Consider the following 21910-nt stretch of genomic DNA (forward strand, 5'->3'; position numbering starts at 1 on the left):
TATATCCGCAATATTTTGATTGTATTTGAGAACATTTAGGACCCTATTCAATCAATCGAAGATCGCCGTCTATGATGCAAGTTAAATCTGCCTTGAAGTTTCAGATCTGAGCAGTTTAAAGGAAATTATCTCTAATTTATTAACTCTCTCTATTTATTAACTTTGGTGGGATATTTTTAAAATTTCCCTTCATTGCGCTCTCTGGAGATCTTTTAAATCTGCGTGAGTTAATAACAGCTGAATAAAACAAAACAAAATAAAAAAAGCTTCGAAAAATTTCACCAAATCAAGAAAATGATATGACAGCACAGTTTACTGAATTTCATTCAAATTTCTCTTTCTTATGCCTAGCATTTCACCTAGTTTCTTAAGTAGCACATTGGTTTGCTTTGGTTTGTTTTTTTGGCACAAGGGCCATAGATTTGGCCATGCTGCGCCCGACTACGTAAAATTCTTTCCAGTTAAAATTTCAAATGCCTTGGTATAGGAAACAATGTGGAATAAAAATGAATATTAACAGTTAATAATTAATAGTTTTAAAAGAGAAAGGACAGTAGATTAAATATGTGAATAAAAACCAATTGATTTTAAAAAGGGTAAAAGGTTATCATGTGGAATTTTTCCAAGTAAAGTAGATAAAAATATGTTATTGGATTTAAAAAAGTGTAAACGCTGTGTATAAAAACTTGGGCATTCAGAAAGTATATGTTGGACGTACATAATACAGTTACATCGAGAACACATCGGAGCTTGTTCTCCTAACAGCAGATGACGATGAGTATATCGAGTATGACCCACTCGTAATCTAGTGAAAACCGTATCCGCTTTTCTGTTCATTTGAGAAGGCCAAAGTTCGATGGTAGGTTTAATTCCATGAAGCTTGTTTTCGCTTTCAATACCCCACTCTCTTTGCTATTTGTTTAAAAGAAATATTTTTATGTGCTTTTTCAAGTCTGTCAAAGGTATAGTAGTATTCTTTGTGGCAGTCGCCAATTTGGCAGCTCTGTCCGCTCTCTCGTTGCCCACAATCCCAACATGGGATGGTACCCAGCATAATAAAACTTTAAAATCTCGAGACGCTAGTTTATTTAAAATATCCAAAACATTTGAAACTAGGGGATGATTATGAAATTGAGGATGAAATGATTCAAGAGACTTTAATACACAAAGAGAGTCTGTGTAAATGATGAAATGCTTTTGCAGACTATCAGAAATTTCCTCCAATGCATATAAAATTGCAGTTATTTCTGCTGTGAACACTGAACAGTAAGAATTAATTTTAAAAGAAAGCACATTATCTGGTAAAATGACTGAAAAAGATACACTATTGGCTGATTCGGATCCATCTGTATAAATTGGAATAAAGTCAACATAATGTTGGCGGTGTTCAAGAAAAATTTGTTGATAGATGATATCCGATGTGTCAGATTTGGTTAAGCTTGTGAAAGGATTTAAATAATGAAAAACAGGAATTTTCCAAGGAGGGAACTTATTTTTCGGTTGAAGGGTTACGTTTAAATAGAGTTGATTTAAATCTTCAAGAATGTTATGTTCTCTCTTATGAAATACAGGAATGAAGGATTGCCTGGCTTCGGCTAATCGAATCAAGAATGGGCGCAGCTCAAAATCATGAAATGGGTGATTTATATTCGATTTAATCCTGAAGTAATAGTTCAGAGAAAGCGATTGTCTTCTAGATTCAAGGGCAGATTTGGAACTATCAACATACAGGCTTTTAATGGGTGAAGTCCTGAAAGCTCCTGTACATAAACGAAGAGCTGCGTGGTGAATTGGGTCCAAGTAGCAGATTAGTAACGAGATATGTATGAATGCTTATCAAAAAGGCAAGCAGAAATAATTCCATTAAAGTAATATAAATTGCGTATGAAAATCAATGACATCTTAAAACAAACTTATTTTTCAGACTTAATTTTAAATTATTCTCTCAAAAACAGAGTGAGAAACCATTTTGTCTAAAGACGCTTCATAGAAATGCTGGAAATATTATAAATTTTGATAAATAATTTAAAAATACATTTAAGATACCCGCCTACGTGGGAAACCCATTTTTGACTAAATATCACGATTTTTTTTAATGTTTTATTTGAAAGCCTGTTTTTTTTCAAAACCGTTTTTGTTTTATGTATGTAATAATTATAAATGAAATTAAAGACATTTTAATAGAATTTAACCATTAAAATTGGAACTGTAAATAATACTATTAGTAAGCATTTTTTATTATTTTTATTTAGGTTATTTAAAAATTGTTGTCTTTTCCTATTTCATTTCTTTTACCATATGCTAGTTATTATTTTAGAATATTTTCAATTTGAATTTCTTTTATTTTGATGACTGTTGCAAATTTAAATGATTCGGAATCACTAAAGTATCTTGATTTTTCCACTGATGCTGTAATTTCTAAAAATGAATGCATGGAAAACGTTTAAATCGTATTTGTAATAAATATTAATTTATAACAGTATCTCCAGGTTAATTAACAAACATTTTCAAGTTAAGAAAACTGAAGGAATACATTGCATAGCTGATCGCAATGTATTCTCATTAGAATGAAGAAAAAGTCAAAGAAAAAAATTTCCCATACTAAAAATTTTAAATGAATAAACTACGTTCAAGAAAAAGAAAGAATAACTTACTGTTATAAAAAGTTATGAGAAAGAAAAAATCCGTTTTTCATTTCATGGGAAATTAGAAATAAAAATTTTAATCTTTTTTGAAAATGCAGTTTCTCCCGAAATTTCGATTTTTCAAACACGTTTATTAAAATATTATTAAGAATATCATTCTGAAATTTTCCATACATTTTGTTTATTATACTGCCTAGGGAATGAACCAAAATATAATTGCAGTGATGAATCACTGCAAAGTTATGCATCTTTTAAACTTAAGATCTAAATCCCCCCCCCCTCCAAAAAAAATGGTTTTATTCTGAAACTATTGTAATTTACAATAATTTTGAGTTATTCCTGAACTTCTTACATGATTGGTTTTACATACCGCAGGATATACCATTCCGCCTTTTTTTTTTTTTTTTTTTTTTTTTTTTTTTTTGAGAGAGAGAGAGAGAGACATACACAGAGTATTTTAAGAAGGGGCAAATCTGGGGCAAAAAATATTCTCAAATATTTAAAAAATAATTAAATTGTAAAACATTTTGTATGATATAAAATTTTTACATAAATGTCCTTTGGCAATAGATAAGTATTGCTTCAAATACGAATAAAAAAAAAAAAAAAAAAAACTTTGAAGTTTATGCAGTTTAAAAGATCAGTTCTGTTTTAATAATTTATGCAAATAGTTTATTTTTTAAAATAGGAACGACTGGGAAATATTTATTTTCTACATCTGAATATTTTTTTTTTATTATCTGATTGTGTATACATCATACATCTTTACTAGCATTCTAGAATTTAATTTTAGTTACAAAAATGATCTTTATGAAGCTGTAAAATATGACTGAAGACAGGATTTTAAATTAATATTTGTACAAATATTAATAACTAAAGTTGTACAAATGACTCAATTAGGCACTACGAAGATTTGTAGAGCCTCTGTTTAATAAAAATGATCACTTGTTATTTGAATTTTGCACGCGATATCTATATCCATTAATAATCCAATAGCATTCTTTTTAGCGCTTTCAACTTTCTGGGGAGACGCAATGAAAATTTACCTCTCATTTGTTGGAAGAAAACTTGCAAAAAGTATAGATTTATACCGTTGCGTTCGCACAGTAATGAAGCATATTCCATACTTTATAAAGCTTCTTAACGAATTCCTTTTGGCAGCAGTGAATATTTTGTACACCTGAAATTTGATTATAAATTTAAAAAATTGAAGGGTAGTTATCGATAACTTAAATTTAAAATATTGCGCTATGAATTTTTTTTTGGGGGGGAGGGGGAAATAATTCGGAAATAATATATATGTTTATCTATGTCTTTTTATATATCTGATTTAACTTATAGTTTCGTGATTTTTTTATGTTGTTCAGCCGCATTTGTGCAAATATTTTATAAACGAATGTGAAAAAAAATTATCGGAAATATTTGTTTACATTTTTCCAAGTTAATTAAAATTTACCAACTTCTGAGTTAAAACTTACCAATATTATGTTAAAAATATTATTATTCTTTATTGGCTAGTAACTAATTAATTCAAAATTAATTAGAATGCAAAAATTTTAAGTTATGCTGAAGTTAAGCTATCCTACATTGCACAATGTAGGATAGCTCCAGTGGATATAATGCACAAGGCTTCACTAAACATTATGAGATCTGGAGAACAGTCCATATTGCACATGGTGTATGCTCCCAAATCCGCATTACGTAACATATTTAGTTCTGCTAAGTAATTAACTAGTAGGGTTTTAGAACACCATCTTGAAACGAAGGAATTCTTTTCACTAGCAAATTCAATAAACCTGAAAGTTTTGCATTAGCAGATGTCTTAATATAAAATGTAGATTCCGCATTTCGATAGACATTTCTTTTGGTTTGACAATGGTTTTTATCCCTCGAGATACAAATTTAGTTACTACAGTTTTTGCTTTTTGATTTCACCATGAAATTTTAATATATCTATAGTTTTAAAAGTATAATTAGACTGAAATGTTTTGAAATAAGGTAAATCTTTTTACTTTTGGGAATTAGGCATGTATATGAATTATATTTTTGTGGTAATTTTTGAATAATTTTTTGTTCATGAAAAATTATTTGTCGAACGTTTTCCAACTTCTTAAAAATCTTATAGTTGTTGTAGTAGTTATAACTGGGCAGAACTCTTGAAGTAGCAAGTGAAGCAACTTAACTGGTCTTTTTAAGCTAACTTCGCGCTTTGGATTGCCAGATTTCTATTTACCGACTTCCCCTTTTTAGATTATTTATATTAAATATTAAGTTAGGAATTAGTATTGATTGCAATTTAAAATTTATTGTAATTGTATTTTCATCTGTAAACATCTGACATAAAACAAGTTCTTTCACTCTTCTGAAAAATTTATTCACCGTTATGCCGACTCGAAGATTATATTATGATCTAAAGGAAAGTAATTCAGAATTTTCAGCTGGCATCAATTATCTTAAAAAATGAAATGAAAATTTTAAAAAATTAAAAGAAGAAAATTTTATAAAATACTCTTAAAATAAAAAAGTTGACTCTAGAAAAGTTGAGCGTGTTTTGTAAAGTTTAAACTTGAATATTTGATGGGGAAAATGATTTTAAAAATATAAAATAAAAGTATGAAAAATAAATAAATATTCAATAAAAAAATATTATGATTTACCTGGTCTGAAATTGGATTTTATGAAAAAAAAATTGCATTAGACAGAATTAGTAGCAATAAGTGCCCTTTAGGGCAATCCGTTATAGACTGCCTGAAACAAGATGCATGTATGCAAAAACGCATCTCCCTACTTGAACTATCTTGAAACCCATTTAGGTGAAATTTTATAAACTTAAAAAAAAAAAAAAAAAACACCAATTTATGGCTTTAAAAGTTCTGGAAAGTCTCTTAATGATTCTCAATGACATTATATATAATAACGTTGCAGCAATGCAGGTACGAGTGCAAAAGTTATTCAAATATTCAATTAATTAGAAATTAACAAAAAATTTTCGACTTTTGCAATGATTTTGGAACAAATTATCATGCATGAAACCTTTTTATGCCTTCTTAAAATTCAAGATGTTACCTCAATAATACTAATGTCATTTTCTTTCAATTTTTCAATCAATTTTCATTAATTTTCCAAAAATTTAATGAAGAGATACAGATTATTTTAAAATTTATAGATATTCCATTGTTTGACAAGCATTTATTATTATTACTGAAGGATAAGATTGTATACAGAGAACTTAAGCAAAGTTCTCGAAGAAACCTAAAAGAAAAATTTAAAAACGTACAATTAAAGTTTTATATCAGGAACAACTGCAGATGAGCCGCTTGACTGTAATATGAACAAAAATTAAAATCGCAATTCAGTATTGTATTCGAAACTAGCATTTTGAAAAAGTTAGTTTCAACATATTCGAAATATCTTGTATCATGAAACTATTATACAAACTCTGTTTATTTCTTGAGCTTATTGAGATGAAACCAGGTATATTTTTCTCTCTACACTAGATAATAAATAATAAAGGAACCAGCACTTAGGGAAGAGCATTATTCTTGACCATATTTTATCATCATTCTGATATATGTTCTCTTTGTCCATTTTTGAGGAAAAGTAGGATAATAATGAAGCGCGTTTAATACGATTTTTATGACTGATTTCAAATACTGTGTAAAGATATGTGCTTCAAACTTCTTAGTGGGCATCAGTACTTACTAACGCAAAATATCCGATATATTTGAAATCGGGTAAAGTACTATTTCACACGTGAAATGGCTCTCTTTATTTCCATACCAAAACTACAGTAACTATGCCTGGGACATATTTAATTGTAATGTCGCAGAAGAATTTCCATTTCTTAATTTTTCTAACCTTGAAGCCTACCTTGACTGAAGAAGATTAACATTTTCAAATGATTTCCTTTCCTATTTTAGTAAAGAACATGCCTAACAGTTACTGCATATCTCCGAATCTATATCTATATCGAGAATATTTCCAGCGTAACATGGCAATCCTGAATATGCCTTTTTAAACAATTTGTTCCCTTCACCACAACCCACCCAATGAGAAGACGATTACCCCAAATGCAGAGCAATATGGATATTGTTCCACTCTGATGTCTTCCATTTCTTTATTAAAATCCCTGCCCCTGTGATTTCTTAATTAAGCTTTGCAATTATTCTTGTTTGATTTCTTTTCAATTTTATTTTGATTTTACTATTTATTTTTTTAATCTTGTGTTGTTGTTTTTTTTTCTATTAAAAATATTCAAAGTATCTTATGTGCTTTGATTTTATTTTACGGAACAGTGATACTGGAGAAGCATGTAGAGTAGTCTATACAGTTGAAGAGTATAATCCTTTGTTAGACTCCTCCAATATGACCATGGATGACTGGATAAGAATAGCAATGGACATAAAGGTTAGACTGTTCGTTTTCTTTTAGCCATTAAAATTGTGCTTATAAGCAAATTCTTCATTAATGTATTGATTTCATTAAATGAAATCAATGAAATCGAAAAATTACTCGTGTTTAAATTTTTATTTTTATTTTTCTCTCTTTCGTTTTTTGATTATCTGTGTGTGTGTGTATATATATATATATGTTGACGGCTATCCAGGCAACTCTATTTTGTGACTCCTGGACATTTATTCGTCTGACATGTAACGTTATTTGATCTTTTAAATTGGGAATGTCAGGAACATTTCCTTGATACACAACGCCTTTCAAGTGAACCAGAACCGCCTCACAACCAGAAATTGCCAAGATTCAGATCAGTGTCATCAGTTAATGGGTGTTATCTTATACGGATCTTGTGCTATATCTTCTGCATCGTCGAGAACGGGGAATCTGTCGTGATATTGAACGTGCACTTCTTATAACCCGCTTATTAGCTATCGCCTGATCCATAACGGCAATTGCAACTTCATCAACTTGTTCCTGCTTGATAACTTTACGTCCTCGGTATGGTTGCACATCAAGAATTCCTATTGTTTCAAATCTTTCAACCATTCTTCATAAGTTAGTTATGGTCATCGGTCCTCTACGTAACTTTTTTACCCGCCGGTATTCACGAAGAGCAGTACTGGCATTTTCATCCCGCTGATAAAACAGCTTGTTTAATAAGGCGCGTTCACGTAGTGACAACGCAATCGACAGACGAATTCCAGCAGAATGACATGAATTCCCTCAACTCTTCCTTTTATCTTCTATGTTATGTCACAAAGTTCTCGTATAAGCAAATTACATAATAAAGTTTTTGATCGCAGCGCCAAGATTTCCCCTATCGGCGTTTTTTGGTACTATTTTTTTTTTTTTTGATATATCGAAACCACATACTTTAATGTGTATGGTGGCCAAATTTTGTTATGTTTCGTTCAGTACATAACACGCTACAGGGCTCTGAACACCTCCTGTTATTTCTTGATCACCCTCTACATACTTCCAAGATATGACACAGAATTCAAAATTGCCAATAAATGATTAAAGAAATTTATACCATGCTAGAGGAAACTAAAAGGCTAAATTTGCTTATTGAATTTTTTAACTTGAGTTGGAAATTTAGTTGAAGCAAGAAAACTTTTGTGAGCCGTTTGTATGGATGACAAAATAATAGAGCATAATCAATGATATTCTAGAGAAGCTTTTCTCAACATTTTGTACTTGCGTATTATCCTTTGACCCTTGTCTCTACTCCACATACCTCAACTCTACAGCAAGAGGTGTAATTAATTTCCAATACCACTATTTATGTAATGTCCACCATTACGGGTTTTGTACTGCTTGCCCTCTGAGGCTATTTCACTTACCACAGATTAAAAAATGATGTTCTTAAAAATAATGAGACAGCTTTTTTATCTTCAAAGGGCAAATAAATAAATGTTTCGGAGAATTGTTTTTTCTGTTTTCTGTGATTTAACAAACTATCAATAAATTTTCTTACGTTTTTTAATGAAGTTTTTCCCTTAAAATTAGTCTGAAATACATAATTCATCGATGTATGGAAAATTGCATTGGATTATGCTGATAATGCATCATTTAAAGCATTATATTCTTTTTTGTTAAGTGGCAAAGCTACTCTCCCCCCCCCCACACACACACACCTGTGTATTAAGACGTTTCACAATGTATCAAATTCCTATTGTATTTGCCATCTGAACTCTTTTCTGGGCATGAAAGAAATGTGTTTATTATAAAAGGTTTTTGATAAGATATGTATTAATTTTTTAATATTTCATTAAATTTTTATTATTCATATGCAGAATTTATTGCTATAATTTTCAATGGTTAAAACTTAACACAAACATGCATATATTTCTTGCATTTCGATTGCCTAGTACACTACAACTCTTTTCCTTGATATCCAGAAGAAGTATTGATAAAATAGTTGTTTTAAATTAGGGTTTTTTTTTTCGTATAAATTTAAAACAATCATTTGAAGACTTTAATTTCTTTAATGAAATAATGGTAACATTTTTTTCCAATTAGAAAGCGTATGAAGAATACAACGGATTCATAGTGTTACATGGAACTGATACTATGGCGTATACTGCATCAGCGCTTTCTTTTATGTTAGAGAATTTAGGCAAAACAGTTATCATTACAGGTTCACAGGTATGTATTTCAGTATGTTATATTTTACTATTTTCGTTGTACTATGGATATAAAATGAAAAATTTGTTATGTTAAATAAATTTATGGGAAAATATTATTTTTACTGTTAAGTCCTGAGATAGGAATTCTTCGTATACCCTTGAATTGCTTTGAAGATTTAAATGCATTTAATTTAAATGCAACTATTTCATCATCTAAATTTTTAAGTGAATTCTTTCTCCTCTTTCATCAAGAAATAAAAAATAAAATAAAGATTTATGAGAAGATATTAATAACTTGGTATAAACTGTTTAGAACAATATTACCTTAATCAGTAACTGAATATTGACATAATAGTAGTTGTACATAATAGAATTACCAGTCTCTATACGAAGAATAAGCAATAATGAGACTTGGGTTATTTATTTGATTAATTTTCCAAATAACTGTCAAAGAATGAAAATTCGAAGTGATCATTTTATCGAAGGGGATGCTTGCCATTATTTTAATTAGTGGAGTGACTTAATGAAAATATAGATTCCTTTATTTGAAAAATGTGCATTCCATAGCGTCTTTTTTATCATTATACAGAAGATTGTAAATAAGCATTTTTAAATAAAGTTATTCCTTGTCTGGTCTTTTATTAGATTTATGACCAATTTCTTATTGCTCAGATCATTTGTATTATTCATCTATATTTCTTGGGTGGGGGACACTTATTTTTTACTTTAACAACTAATCATAATTTCAGCCTTGTAATGAATAAGAACTTTTCGTATAGCAAAGGATTTCTGCATATAATTTGAAATGTTCGTACACATCATTTAACATTTTAATGTATATTTTAAGCTATTTCTCTCGATAAGTGAATAACTTTTTATACGTCCTGCATTTCTTTTTCCAAACAGCAAATTTGATGTAATTAAACTGAAAATATTTAGCTCATATTAGCCTGGTAAGGAATGAAGAATTTCCAAAGAAATATTGTAGATACTTCCTTAATTACTATCATAATTAATTGCATTTTCTCTGCGTTTTTAGACATTAAAATAATGAAGTAACAATTTCTACTAATTTACAATTTTATTAATTTATTCTCTGCAAAATATTGGCATCCTTTCTGTTTTTCGTGTATATTCGAAACTTAAAATTCCTTTGTTGATTTCGATTGAAAGGTAATGCACTTTTATTACATGAAGTCTCTGGTGCTTGTAATGTAAACTTATTTATATAATCAATAGTAATGTTTTATTATAGTTTCCTTTGTTTTGCGATTTTTATATAGTTATCATTCCTTTTAACTAACATTCACTTAATTAACAATACCAAATAATAATCTTTAAATATAAAATAGGAGAAATATTCAATGGGTTTGCATTGTAATCAGCAATGTCTGGAGAAATAATTTGTTTTGATTATACTAAATTTATTTTTTGAAATGCTGAACTTATGAAATAGATGTTACATTACAGCAATCATATTAGGTTAACATTGATAGAATATATTATGTTATTTTTTTATTTGCAAAATGTTTTATTATATATATATAAATACGACTGATAGGATAAGAGATTTTTTTGTTGTTGTTGTTGATCAACACGTTATATATGCTGCAAGTTTTGAAAAATTTTTTACAGAAAACAGTAAAAATTTTGTATTTAGTTATTTGACAACAAGTTATATCTCGAATAAACACAACACTTTTTTTATTATTAAAAAAAGACTTTATTGTAGCTTCATTTTTGATTTTGAATCCAGAATTTAAAAAACAGTAAAAATTAACAAAATTTCTTTAACAAAAATGAAGTCGAATTTCAAGTGAAGATAATTATTTACCATTTAATTAAAATTTCATTTTTACTGACCTATTATGTTTTAGATACCGTTATATGAAGCACGAAGTGACGGTAGAGACAATCTGATGAATTCTTTAATAATAGCTGGAAATTATTGCATTCCGGAAGTAAGTTGCTTTTTTTTATTTGTTATCTATTGTGGTGAATCGCATATAAGCCAGTAACAACTCTTCTACCCGAACGATCGTTTTGGTATAATTGTTAAGTTACTGGACTGCTAACCTAAAGGTCCCAGGTTCTATCCTCACGCGTCCCATACCGCTTCATTGGTGACCTCGGACGCTGAACCTTCAACCTTCATACAGCTGTTGTGGCGCCATCTACCCGCAACTAAAGTCGCCAGACTCACTTGGCGCAGCAAAGTCGTCAGACTCACGTAACGCAGCAACCCAAAGTCGCCAGACACACTTGGCGCATCAGCACCCACAAAACGCTCGCCATAACACTTGGCGCTATTCAAACTGGGTACAGGCCCATTAAGACAACAGCTACTACTCAATACATCACCACTCAACGCCATATCGTTCGTCTCACCTCCGACTTCACTGGAGGGAGAGTACTGTGGTGAATCGCATATAAGCCAGTAACAACTCTTCTACCCGAACGATCGTTTTGGTATAATTGTTAAGTTACTGGACTGCTAACCTAAAGGTCCCAGGTTCTATCCTCACGCGTCCCATACCGCTTCACTATCCTGCTTTATTTATACAATATGCTAATTATTGAGTCATTTACTATTGCATCTTATTTAGAAGAACGCAGGAGAATAAATAATTGTACCTAAAAATCGGAATCATTTTGTGGAACGTTATAAAATTATCGAATTTAAGTTAAATGATATATTTGCTACTGTTATAAAATATTTCATCTAATGGCGAATTAAATCGATGTCTGCTTTTTCTTAACGGATTCGGAATTGTGAAGGAAGGAATCCATGTAAAAAGAGTTTTTCATTCACACTCGTTGTGTATTAAAAGTATATAATTTGCTTAGTATTTTATTTATAGGAAGAGCATAAATTTGATATGAAATTGAATGTCTTATTTATAGGTGACTATTCTTTTTAATAATAAACTCTTCAGAGGAAACCGAACCAGTAAAATCAGCACATCCAGTTTAGATGCATTTAGTTCACCGAACTTGCCACCCCTTGTAAAAATGGGAATTGGGATTCATGGTAATTATCCTTTTTTTTTTTTTTCATCTTAATATAAAAAAATATTTTGTATAATTATTTGCTATTTTTTAAACATATTAGATGTGTAAGGATATTTTGTTTTGGCTTAATATTGGGATGTGAATTTTTCTTTATTACTCCTTGATTAGAATGATTTGTGTAAATAGATTATTAGTATATATTCCCTGATTAGTATAATTGGTTCTAGTGCTTCATTAAATTCTGATTTATTTTAAAATTTCTCTAACTTTTATTTTCTGTAAATTACAGTTATGAAGTGAAATATTAAAAAAAAATGAAATGAAAATATAATCCACAATCAAAGATAATTAAAAGAGCATAATTATTTTTGTTATCGCATTATATTACTTCATTGAAATGAACTTTTGGAATTCAAATATATTGTCAAATTGTTAATTTTTATATTTATCGATATAAAATCTTAATTATTGATGATCTTTTTATTATATTCTGAATTTGATTTTATTTGCTAGTATCTGCTTGGCACAATAATAAGCTGAGAATATTGCTCACATTTAGAGAATTTCACTTTAGAAAGATATTTTAGCGTATATTACACTTTTGGCATTTTTCACTGTTGTTTTTGAATTCCTTAAGGCCTTCTAAAATGGATTATGATTATGAACAGTGTGTGTGTGTGTTTACAGTTTCGTAAAAAAGCAACACAGTGACAATTAATTGAACCATTTCCAACTCCCCCTCCCCTTATCGACTAGTGATAATGTTACTACATGATTATTTGTTTGAGCAAATCAGTGACTTAACTCTGATATTGAAATGTTGTAGTTGACTTAATAAAGATAGAAAAAAAAAATTTCAACAAATAAATAAAAAAATGCTGTGAAAAACCTGCCGTACGGATGCTATTTTCTTCTCAATATGATGCAGTAGTTTTTATAAAACAGTAGCTATAAATATTCCCTAATAACTTATTGAGAATGCTGGCTTGAAAATTGTAAGCTCTTTCCTCCACTACTTCGCAAAAATGGCTACATACACGACATTGCTCCTTCAAATTTTATAATCATTTTTTGGAGTCCTTTAATATTAATTGGATGTTTTCGGAACTAATTTAAAGTTCAAGATTTCTGTAATAAAGCTGGTGCAGAACCGACGTTTTTATAAATAATAATAATAAAACAGTTTAAAAATAACAGCTTAATAAACAACTTTCGTTAACTCAAGACTATTATGAGTTGTAAGTACACTAATACTAAGTTTTCCTTGAATGTTTTTAGGTTTCATATAGGTGCTGCATCACGCTGTTCCTATGTACTCTACGGATTTTCACCATAATACATTCTTTGGGGACAATATTTGAAAGTGTATATTTCCCCCCACTAAGTTTTACACTTTTTATGGAGAATAATTATATGCAGTTTTGAATGGGCCAGCTTTAACTATAAACACTCTGTGTTTAAAGAGATTCATTAGCTAGATGTTTATTGTGTCTGCTCTGCTTTTTTTTTTTTTTTTTTTTTTTTGTAAAATTGTTTACTTAAAAGCATTTTTAAAGCCCTCTTACTTTTTTATTAGAAAAAAGAAGATTATTGAATTATGAAAAAGAAATTTTAGCTTTTCTTCTAAAAGGATAATCACAGACATCGCATTTTATAACAGAGAGAAAATTAATGTTTAGAGTAATGATAAAATTACGATAATAGCGCATTTAAATATAGCTTTTACAAAACCTGACACATGATAGACTTGTGCAAATGAATAAAAATACAATATGCAGAGACATTGCTACTTTATTTGAAAAATTGATATTTAAAAAGAAAAGTGGAAGGGTTGTTTGGATTTTATAAATGTAATTTGGAATGTATGAGAGACAATTCAATATTGACGTTTGAAATCGTTTTCTTTTATCCTAATTTTATTTTGTTTAATTTTAAAGGAAACTCTTATTGAAAAAAATTTTAATATGTCAACGAAATTTAATTAAATAATAATGTTTGCAATCTTTTAAGATTTTATTTTATATCCATAAACTTTAAAAAGATAAAACCAACTTCAATTGCAATTTAAAACTTCTAAAAAAATCTTATTAAAGCATTGTGTAGCACTATAGTACAAGACAAGTCTGATTAAAATTCTCATGAAAATTAACATAAGAGAATATAATTACTTTAAATAGGCGAAATTTTAATTTAACTGCTATACTTATTCTACAGAGACAAACTCTGAACACCGATGTTCATAGTCGATAGGAAACTTAAGGTGAAGGAGAGGGGGCTTTGAAATTTAACAGAAACTGAATTTCTAGTAATTAAAGTTTTGCTCTAGCCTTCCATTTGCCTTTTTTTTTAATGTATATTTACAAAATTTGTAAGTACTTTAGAGTAAATTAAGGTCTTATAAAATTCGCTTATTATCCCTGAAGACACATGATAGAAAGGTGTTTAGACAAAAAGCAATTATGAAATGAACACAATGTTTAGCTTTGACATCAAATTCACCAAAATATATTCGTATTTTAGACAACGTCATTACATTATTTCGATTGGAAATTCAAAAGACCTGATAAAAAATTCGAATTATTGATTAATTTGAATTTAAAATGTCCCAATAATGTCACCGTAAACAGAATGCTCTTAATAATTGAATGATGATTTTAGTAATTAGTAATTAAAGTATACCTGGGATACCTGGCAATTTTGCTTCTGATATTAGTTTATTAACGCCTTCTGACATTAGTTTATTGAAAATTAGATATAATTTATTTCAAATAATTATCAACGGAATTTTTTCTGGTGTCGTTAAGGTATGCCTCTACGACTAAGAATGTTCATACAATTCACACCCATTTATTTATTTGTTTTTTTAGCATTATTATCGTTTATCGACTAATTGCATTGCTTATATAATCTGACACATGATGACTCTGGAGAATCGATGTATATTTAAAATAGTAGTATGAACTATCTGCTTATCAATTCAGAAATAATTAATTTTTGGACTCTGAGAATAAAATTCATTTCGCAATTTTTCGAATAATAAATCATTTCAAATAATATCAGTTAATATTCTCAAAAATGTCGACTGGAAAAATAAAACTTCACATTCTTTTTTATAACATAGCAGTCATACTTGTCAAAACATCATCGCGTGTGAATTAAAATATTACGATTGCTTCAAATTTTGTTGAATGATGAAAAGAAAAAAAAAATGCCAACTCAGAAAGAACAAGAAAAATCATGGAAGGGGGTCGCATTCCCATCATTACTACTTCGATGCTTCTCTATGTCTGTCTATATGGCCTTCTATGAGACCTTGCAATATGCTGTCGATTACTTTTGATTCACATAATTTTATTCAAAAAAGGATTTACATTTCAGAAAAAAAAGAAAAAAAAATCATATATTTGCTTTTTTTTTTTTTTTTTTTTTTTTTTTCAAATTCAACAAAGCATTTAAAATATGCAGTGGCTGAAGAAAAAAAATGGCTTGTATTATAGTTTAGAAATTCTTGCTTGATTGTTTTTGGACATTTAAGTGCTTTAAGATCTTTTGATCATTTATAGTTCTTTCTGAGATCATTTATATTTCTTCCGATTCCCAGTAGATTAAGTAAGAGAACTACTTAATATAATAATGGAGAGCCATTTATTGAACACACTGATGAATTAAACTTTTATTACAAATGCAAACTTGACTCTATCTGTGGCTCCCTATATTTTTAATTGCCATCTTCATATCCACGCCATACTTTTAATTGATCATTTTAGCGTGTGGATAAACCTACCCGAAATTTTCAAAGATGATCACCGGAAAGCCAATTAATTTTATTTAAAATATTCATAATCATATTCGTGAACAACAGTGGAAATGTGTATCAATATATTATATACACAGAGTGATTGGTAAATTTTCCTTTTAAGCCCTTTAAATTCAAAACGACGTCTCGTATAGCCATTCAAGAGACGTATACCTATAGTAAAGTGACTATGCCGAATATACTGAGATAGGTTACAGCGCCCCTACCGACGCTATAAGGAAGTTGTTTTTTGTAACTAAAAAAAATTAAGGAGATCGGCAGAAAAAGTCCATTTTGGAAAATGTACGGTATACCATAATAAAAACGCAAAAAAAAAAAAGTGTAATGGAGTTATCTGTAACATTGGCAGAAATATGTGCAGTTAAAATTATAAATTTAACTTGAAAAAGCGTTCGTCTAAAATTGAAAAATGCATTCTCCGGTATTATCACACAGTTCTTCCGAGTTAAGCAACTGTGAAGTGTAATTTCATTGACGAAGTAAGTAAACTGAAATTATAATAAAGAAGAAGAAGCTGAAAAATGAACTCGGCGAGGGGGTTGGGGGCGGATCAGAGGATGCATTTTTCAATCTAACCCGTTTTCAAGACATGGGAAATTCATAATTTTAATCGCAAATATGTCCTCCAATTTTACATATAACTTCATAAAATTCCCGTGTTTTTAATATGGTATAGCGTACATTTTTCTAATTGGACTTTTTAGCGAACTTCCTTATATCGCAGCTAGAAGCGCTGCAACCTGTCTCAATAAATTCAGCATAGACTGCTGTAGGTTCACGTTACTTCCATGGCTGTATGAAACGCCGTTTTGAATTTAAAGGGCTTAAAAGGAATATTATATGTTTTGTTACAACAGCAAAAAGTTTTCCTTGCAACACATCTATATATGTACATGTCTGTCTATATATATATATATATATATATATATGCCTTTGTAAGAATCATTAAATAACTATGAGCATTTAATATTAATGAATAGTTTTTTAAAACAACTAAGTTAAAAATTATTTTTCTTTATAGTTGAATGGAGAAATGTGTTTCGTCCATCAAGCATTGAAAAGTTTAGTGTTCACAGTTCCCTAAATCACAATGTTGGACTATTAAGGCTGTTCCCTAGCATTACTGTTGAAGTGGTTTGTAGTTATTTTTGACACTATTCTTTTGTATTATTTGCTTCGTTTTTTGAGAAAATGCAACATTGTGACAAAATACTTGAAAGTGAATAAAACTTTGCATTAAAAAGATATTATCAAACAATAGTAGCTAATTTCGTGGAGACAGGTTATTTCTTTAAAGAATAATTAATTACTTCTTGGTTGTCGAATAAAAAGAGGCCGTTTTGCAGATTCATTTCTAAAAACGCAAACCCTTTTTTAATAATTATTTCATGGAATCTGTTGGAATTAAATTGTCTTGATATTTACTTCGAAAATTTTTAGGATGCATTCATTGAAGTAACTATAAATGTGAATTTGTTAATGGTCTTTGCGTCTAGAAATTAATTTGATATTGTGTTAATCATGAAATTGCACTTAAAATTAAGCTCTACGATTTCAATATTATTTAGCTGCCTATTACTGTTTTTAAAACAATAGCTCTTTTTCTCATTCGTTTTTGCATTGCTTTGTTTGTTCAGTCTCGCAAAAAGTATTTGGACGCTTCTTATTGCTTTAAATCTACGGGTGTTGAAATTGAGTAAAATTTGTCATTTGATTTATTAATATATCCTCTTTAAACGCATGTAGATTGTATTGGTGCCAAAAGCTGCCTTCATATTTATTTTCATATTATTTTCTAATTTTTATGATAGCAACCCTCAGACTTTTTTTAAACGAATCATCACACTGAAAGCCATCTGAATATGAAATTTTAGTTAATTAGATGCAAAAAAAAAAAAAAGGATATCTGGTGGATTTTTTCAGTGTTTATAAATGAAGAAAATAGATCATTCTTATGACTCTTTAATTTACTTTTTACATTTCATTTGTTGATTTGATAATTTTATTATGAACCTTTCAGCAGTTTTTAAGGCAAAATTGCATATTACAAATCCAACACAACATTTTAATTTTCATGCGCCTGGAAAGAAAATCAAGTAAAAGCAAATCAATTTTTTTTAATTAATGAAATTTTTTTATATTCATTTCCTTATCTATCAATAATATCTTATCTATAAATCTTAAATGCATCAATTTAAAATTAGCTTCTTTATTCTTGATACATAAAGCCTGATTACCAAGACCAATGATCTGACATTTCATTATGTTGTTTAGATTAAAATTATAACCGAATATCCTGAAACACTTAGGTAGTCAATTTGGAAAAAAAAAAAATTATTTCATTTGGATAAATTTTAGAGAATCTGAAAATTGATTCTTTTAATAAACTTCTTTATCCATGGAACATAATTTTCATTATTAAATTTTCACTGAATGAAAATTAATATTGATGGGAAAAAATTTTTGATGTAATATTTATATTCAATTGCTTATTTCTTAGATCGCATTAATTTATCCTTTTATTGTAATGTTATTAACTGGTTTGTTTGCTGGTATGTGAAATGTAAGCTTATATTTCTAATAAATTTATCAGTGTTCTGTAAATTTTTATTGAGAGCATTTTGAAAATATTTTCAATCTTAAAAGCTCCCAATTATGAACACTTGCAAACTCAGTATATTATACAGTAAGGTTTAAAAGTTAGACTATAAAAAGCTATGAATTGACATGTTTGCAACATTTGTTGCATTTATGACATTTTTTAGTAGCATAAAAATTGTTTAAAACATATCCCCTAATTCAGTGCAATACCCAAACTGCCACTTTATTCTTAAAAGATTGATACCATTTTGATTCGCTGATAATTGACCATAATATATTGAACAATATAAAACTAAGAATATGTTGAAAGACTGATGCAGATGCTTTAAAGTAGAATAAATTCATTAATAAAATTAATAACTAAATTGCTCTGCTTTAGATCAAGCAAAAGATTAATTAAATTTAAAGGAAAAAAAAAACAACGAAATAATATCATTTTATTTCTTAATTTGTCTCTACACAATTCTGGAAGATAAATTATAAAAAATGTTTATCGCTGATTGTGAATGTTCTATCATTTCAAAATAAACTAACTGATAGATTCAAAGAAATAAACTGATTAGCACTTCTATTTAATTTTGTGTAGTTATTTCGCCCTTTTTTGTAAAATTATACCATAATCACTGAACAGAAGACTAATGCAGTCATCTTTCTTATGTAAAAAAATGTTAAGTTTTTTAATCTTTTAAAATTTGAAATCTTATATATCAGAACTGCTTTTGAAAAAAAAAATGTATCATCACCTTCTGCAGCTCAAAGCTGCAAAAGAATCTTTTTATACCAAACCCTGAAGATGATCACCATTGTATTTATTTATTTTTATGCATTTCTGCAGAATGAGTAAATTTAAGCTTGACAAACTAAAATATATAATAAAAATACATTTTGAAGAAAACTTTTTCCTGGTTGAGTCAGTTAGCTCAGTTTATTTTTATTGACATCCCTTTCTGAATCAATACAGTGGTTAGTTTAGGTGATGGTGAGATGGTGTGGTTAACATCTGAGCCTGGTAGAATATTCTCCAAACATCCAGGCCACCTCAACATATGATAATGTAATAAATTAATGATCCACCTGGCCCACATACATGGTGGATCGCTTTTGGAACCAAGTTTTTTAAATGTGATTTTTCCAATCCCAATGCCGAGACTACTGTTAATACACTATAATCCTTCCCTAACCAATTTCTAATTAAGAATTGAATTTTAAAAATTCAATAATAGCTTTCTGAAACTTAGAAAACGAGGATTTTTTATTATTATTAAACTTGAGAAATCATTGAAAGTTTTTTTTTTAAATGATCAAAAATAGTGTCTTCACATGTACTTTTATATATAATTCACATAGAAAGTTGCTGTTACTGTTACAGGGTTTAGATACTATAATTTTATAACGATTTTTTATAACTGTTATAGAAATTATGTCCCCAATGAAATCTCTCTTTACATTTAAAGGTTTGACCTAATTGAGACAGCAACGCGCAACATAAAAGTTAGGAACATGAAATTTGGGAAGTTATTTTTTGGATATTAGAGGGTAACTAAACGCAGATTTTTCAAAATTTTAATTCGAAGCTTAAAAAATGGAACAAAATTTTAACGTGTTTTCACCATAACATCAAAGCATATTATCTCACAAAAATTATTTTAATGACGTTTTAAAGGTTTGAATATAGACCTTTTCAATGATAAAAATTTTGTTTGAATGAATGCATTTTTTTTCTTTTGTTTCAGTAATTTTTAAAAAATTAGTTTTGGACACAATTTTTAATAATAATTTTTATTATGGTGAAATTCAAAACAGTGTCAATGCTTCGAATCGTCTGGTCGCATTATTCTATCGTTGTTAAAGTCATGATAAAAGAAAGAAAAATGCTTTCTTTGCTTTTATTTAAACTTAACAAAATTTTAAGCAGTTCATTGAATACCATTATTCATTTGAGTTTTGTCTCGTGCAGACTTCAAAAAATACTTTTAAAAATGCTTCAAATAACATTTTTTTTTTTAATTTTGCTTCTAACCGCAAAATTGACTCGTTTTTTTAACTTATAGATAGAAATTTATTTTATTTCCATTATTTCTGAAAACTAGAAGTTGTTAAAGCATTTTCATTTCTTCGCAAAATATATAATCACATTTTTCTGCAATTTTTTACAGCTAATTTAGAACATGGCATTGTATTATCATCAATTTCATGACAGTTTTGCCTCCCTTATAAATGATAACCATTGCGGAATATTTTGTTCAGAGCTTTATAAGACTGTAACTAAAATTTCTAAACATAGCAAGTTAGAACTGAAGGAAATTTGTACTTTCCATTTCAGCTACATCAAACCTATTTGTTGTTACATATATAAAAATAAAATATAAACTGTTTGGTCATGTTCTGCTTTTACATCATTGTTGACATTTTCAGAAATGATGTATCCAACTAAGTAAACTGGTAGTTTGTTAATTTTAAGAAATATATTAAAAAAATCACAGATTTTTATTGTTAATCTTATAAAAGTTGACTTATTTTTTAGTATTGTTATTTTTTTTTATAATCTTTTTTGTTTTTGTCAAAAACCAAAAAGACATAATTTGTTTTACAACTGAAGATATTGTGCAAATACAGAAATAAATATTAAAACTTAGAGAACACACATTTAAAATTAACTTTAAAAAAATTTTCAGTAAAAACTATGCATTATTGTAAAACAGAAAATATCATATGCTTAGAAAATGCGCAGGTTTACCATATACAAAAATGCTTAATTTTTTCGGCTAAGGTACTTAAAAAGTGCTTAAAAGTACTTAACTTTTGCAGCAGTTTCTCACTACGCACCTTGTGTCCTCTTTATCCTTGTCCTCCTATTTTCTTTGAAGAATTATCTCTAAAATTGTATATAATTTTTGTTTATGCATGGGGTCATCTCCATATTAAAATTCGCATTGTTTGTATTTTTAAAAAATGGCGATGGCCTGGAATGCTGATTCAAATTTTCTAGTTTAAAATTGTTCGAATGTATCTAAAACTTTTCAAAGAAATGGACATCGAATTATGAGATTTGAAATTCAGGTCTTCTAATATTCATACATCTATTTTTGTTTTCTTGATACATCTTTAGATAAAACTTATCAGTTGCAGTAATTTTTGTTTTCCATTTAATGCTAACTGCTACTTAACACAGATGAAAATCGTGCATTTTTTTCAAATTTAAATAATGTTTTATAATTTTAATTATTAAATTTATATCACAAAATGATCGAATA

At 28.7% G+C, this 21910-nt stretch overlaps 1 protein-coding gene across 1 annotated transcript in view; it reads left to right on the top strand.

Moving 5' to 3' along the window:
- Positions 1–21910, top strand: part of LOC129960429 (L-asparaginase 1-like) — a 77702-nt gene that overhangs the window by 34545 nt on the left and 21247 nt on the right. Inside the window, exons 3-7 of the mRNA XM_056073854.1 lie at positions 6941–7052; positions 9120–9245; positions 11104–11187; positions 12131–12257; positions 17077–17189. Coding sequence (XP_055929829.1) covers positions 6941–7052; positions 9120–9245; positions 11104–11187; positions 12131–12257; positions 17077–17189 — 562 coding nt within the window. The remainder of the gene's footprint in view (positions 1–6940; positions 7053–9119; positions 9246–11103; positions 11188–12130; positions 12258–17076; positions 17190–21910) is intronic.

Source organism: Argiope bruennichi, chromosome X2 (genome assembly GCF_947563725.1).
Source record: "Argiope bruennichi chromosome X2, qqArgBrue1.1, whole genome shotgun sequence".
Classification (NCBI taxonomy): domain Eukaryota; kingdom Metazoa; phylum Arthropoda; class Arachnida; order Araneae; family Araneidae; genus Argiope; species Argiope bruennichi.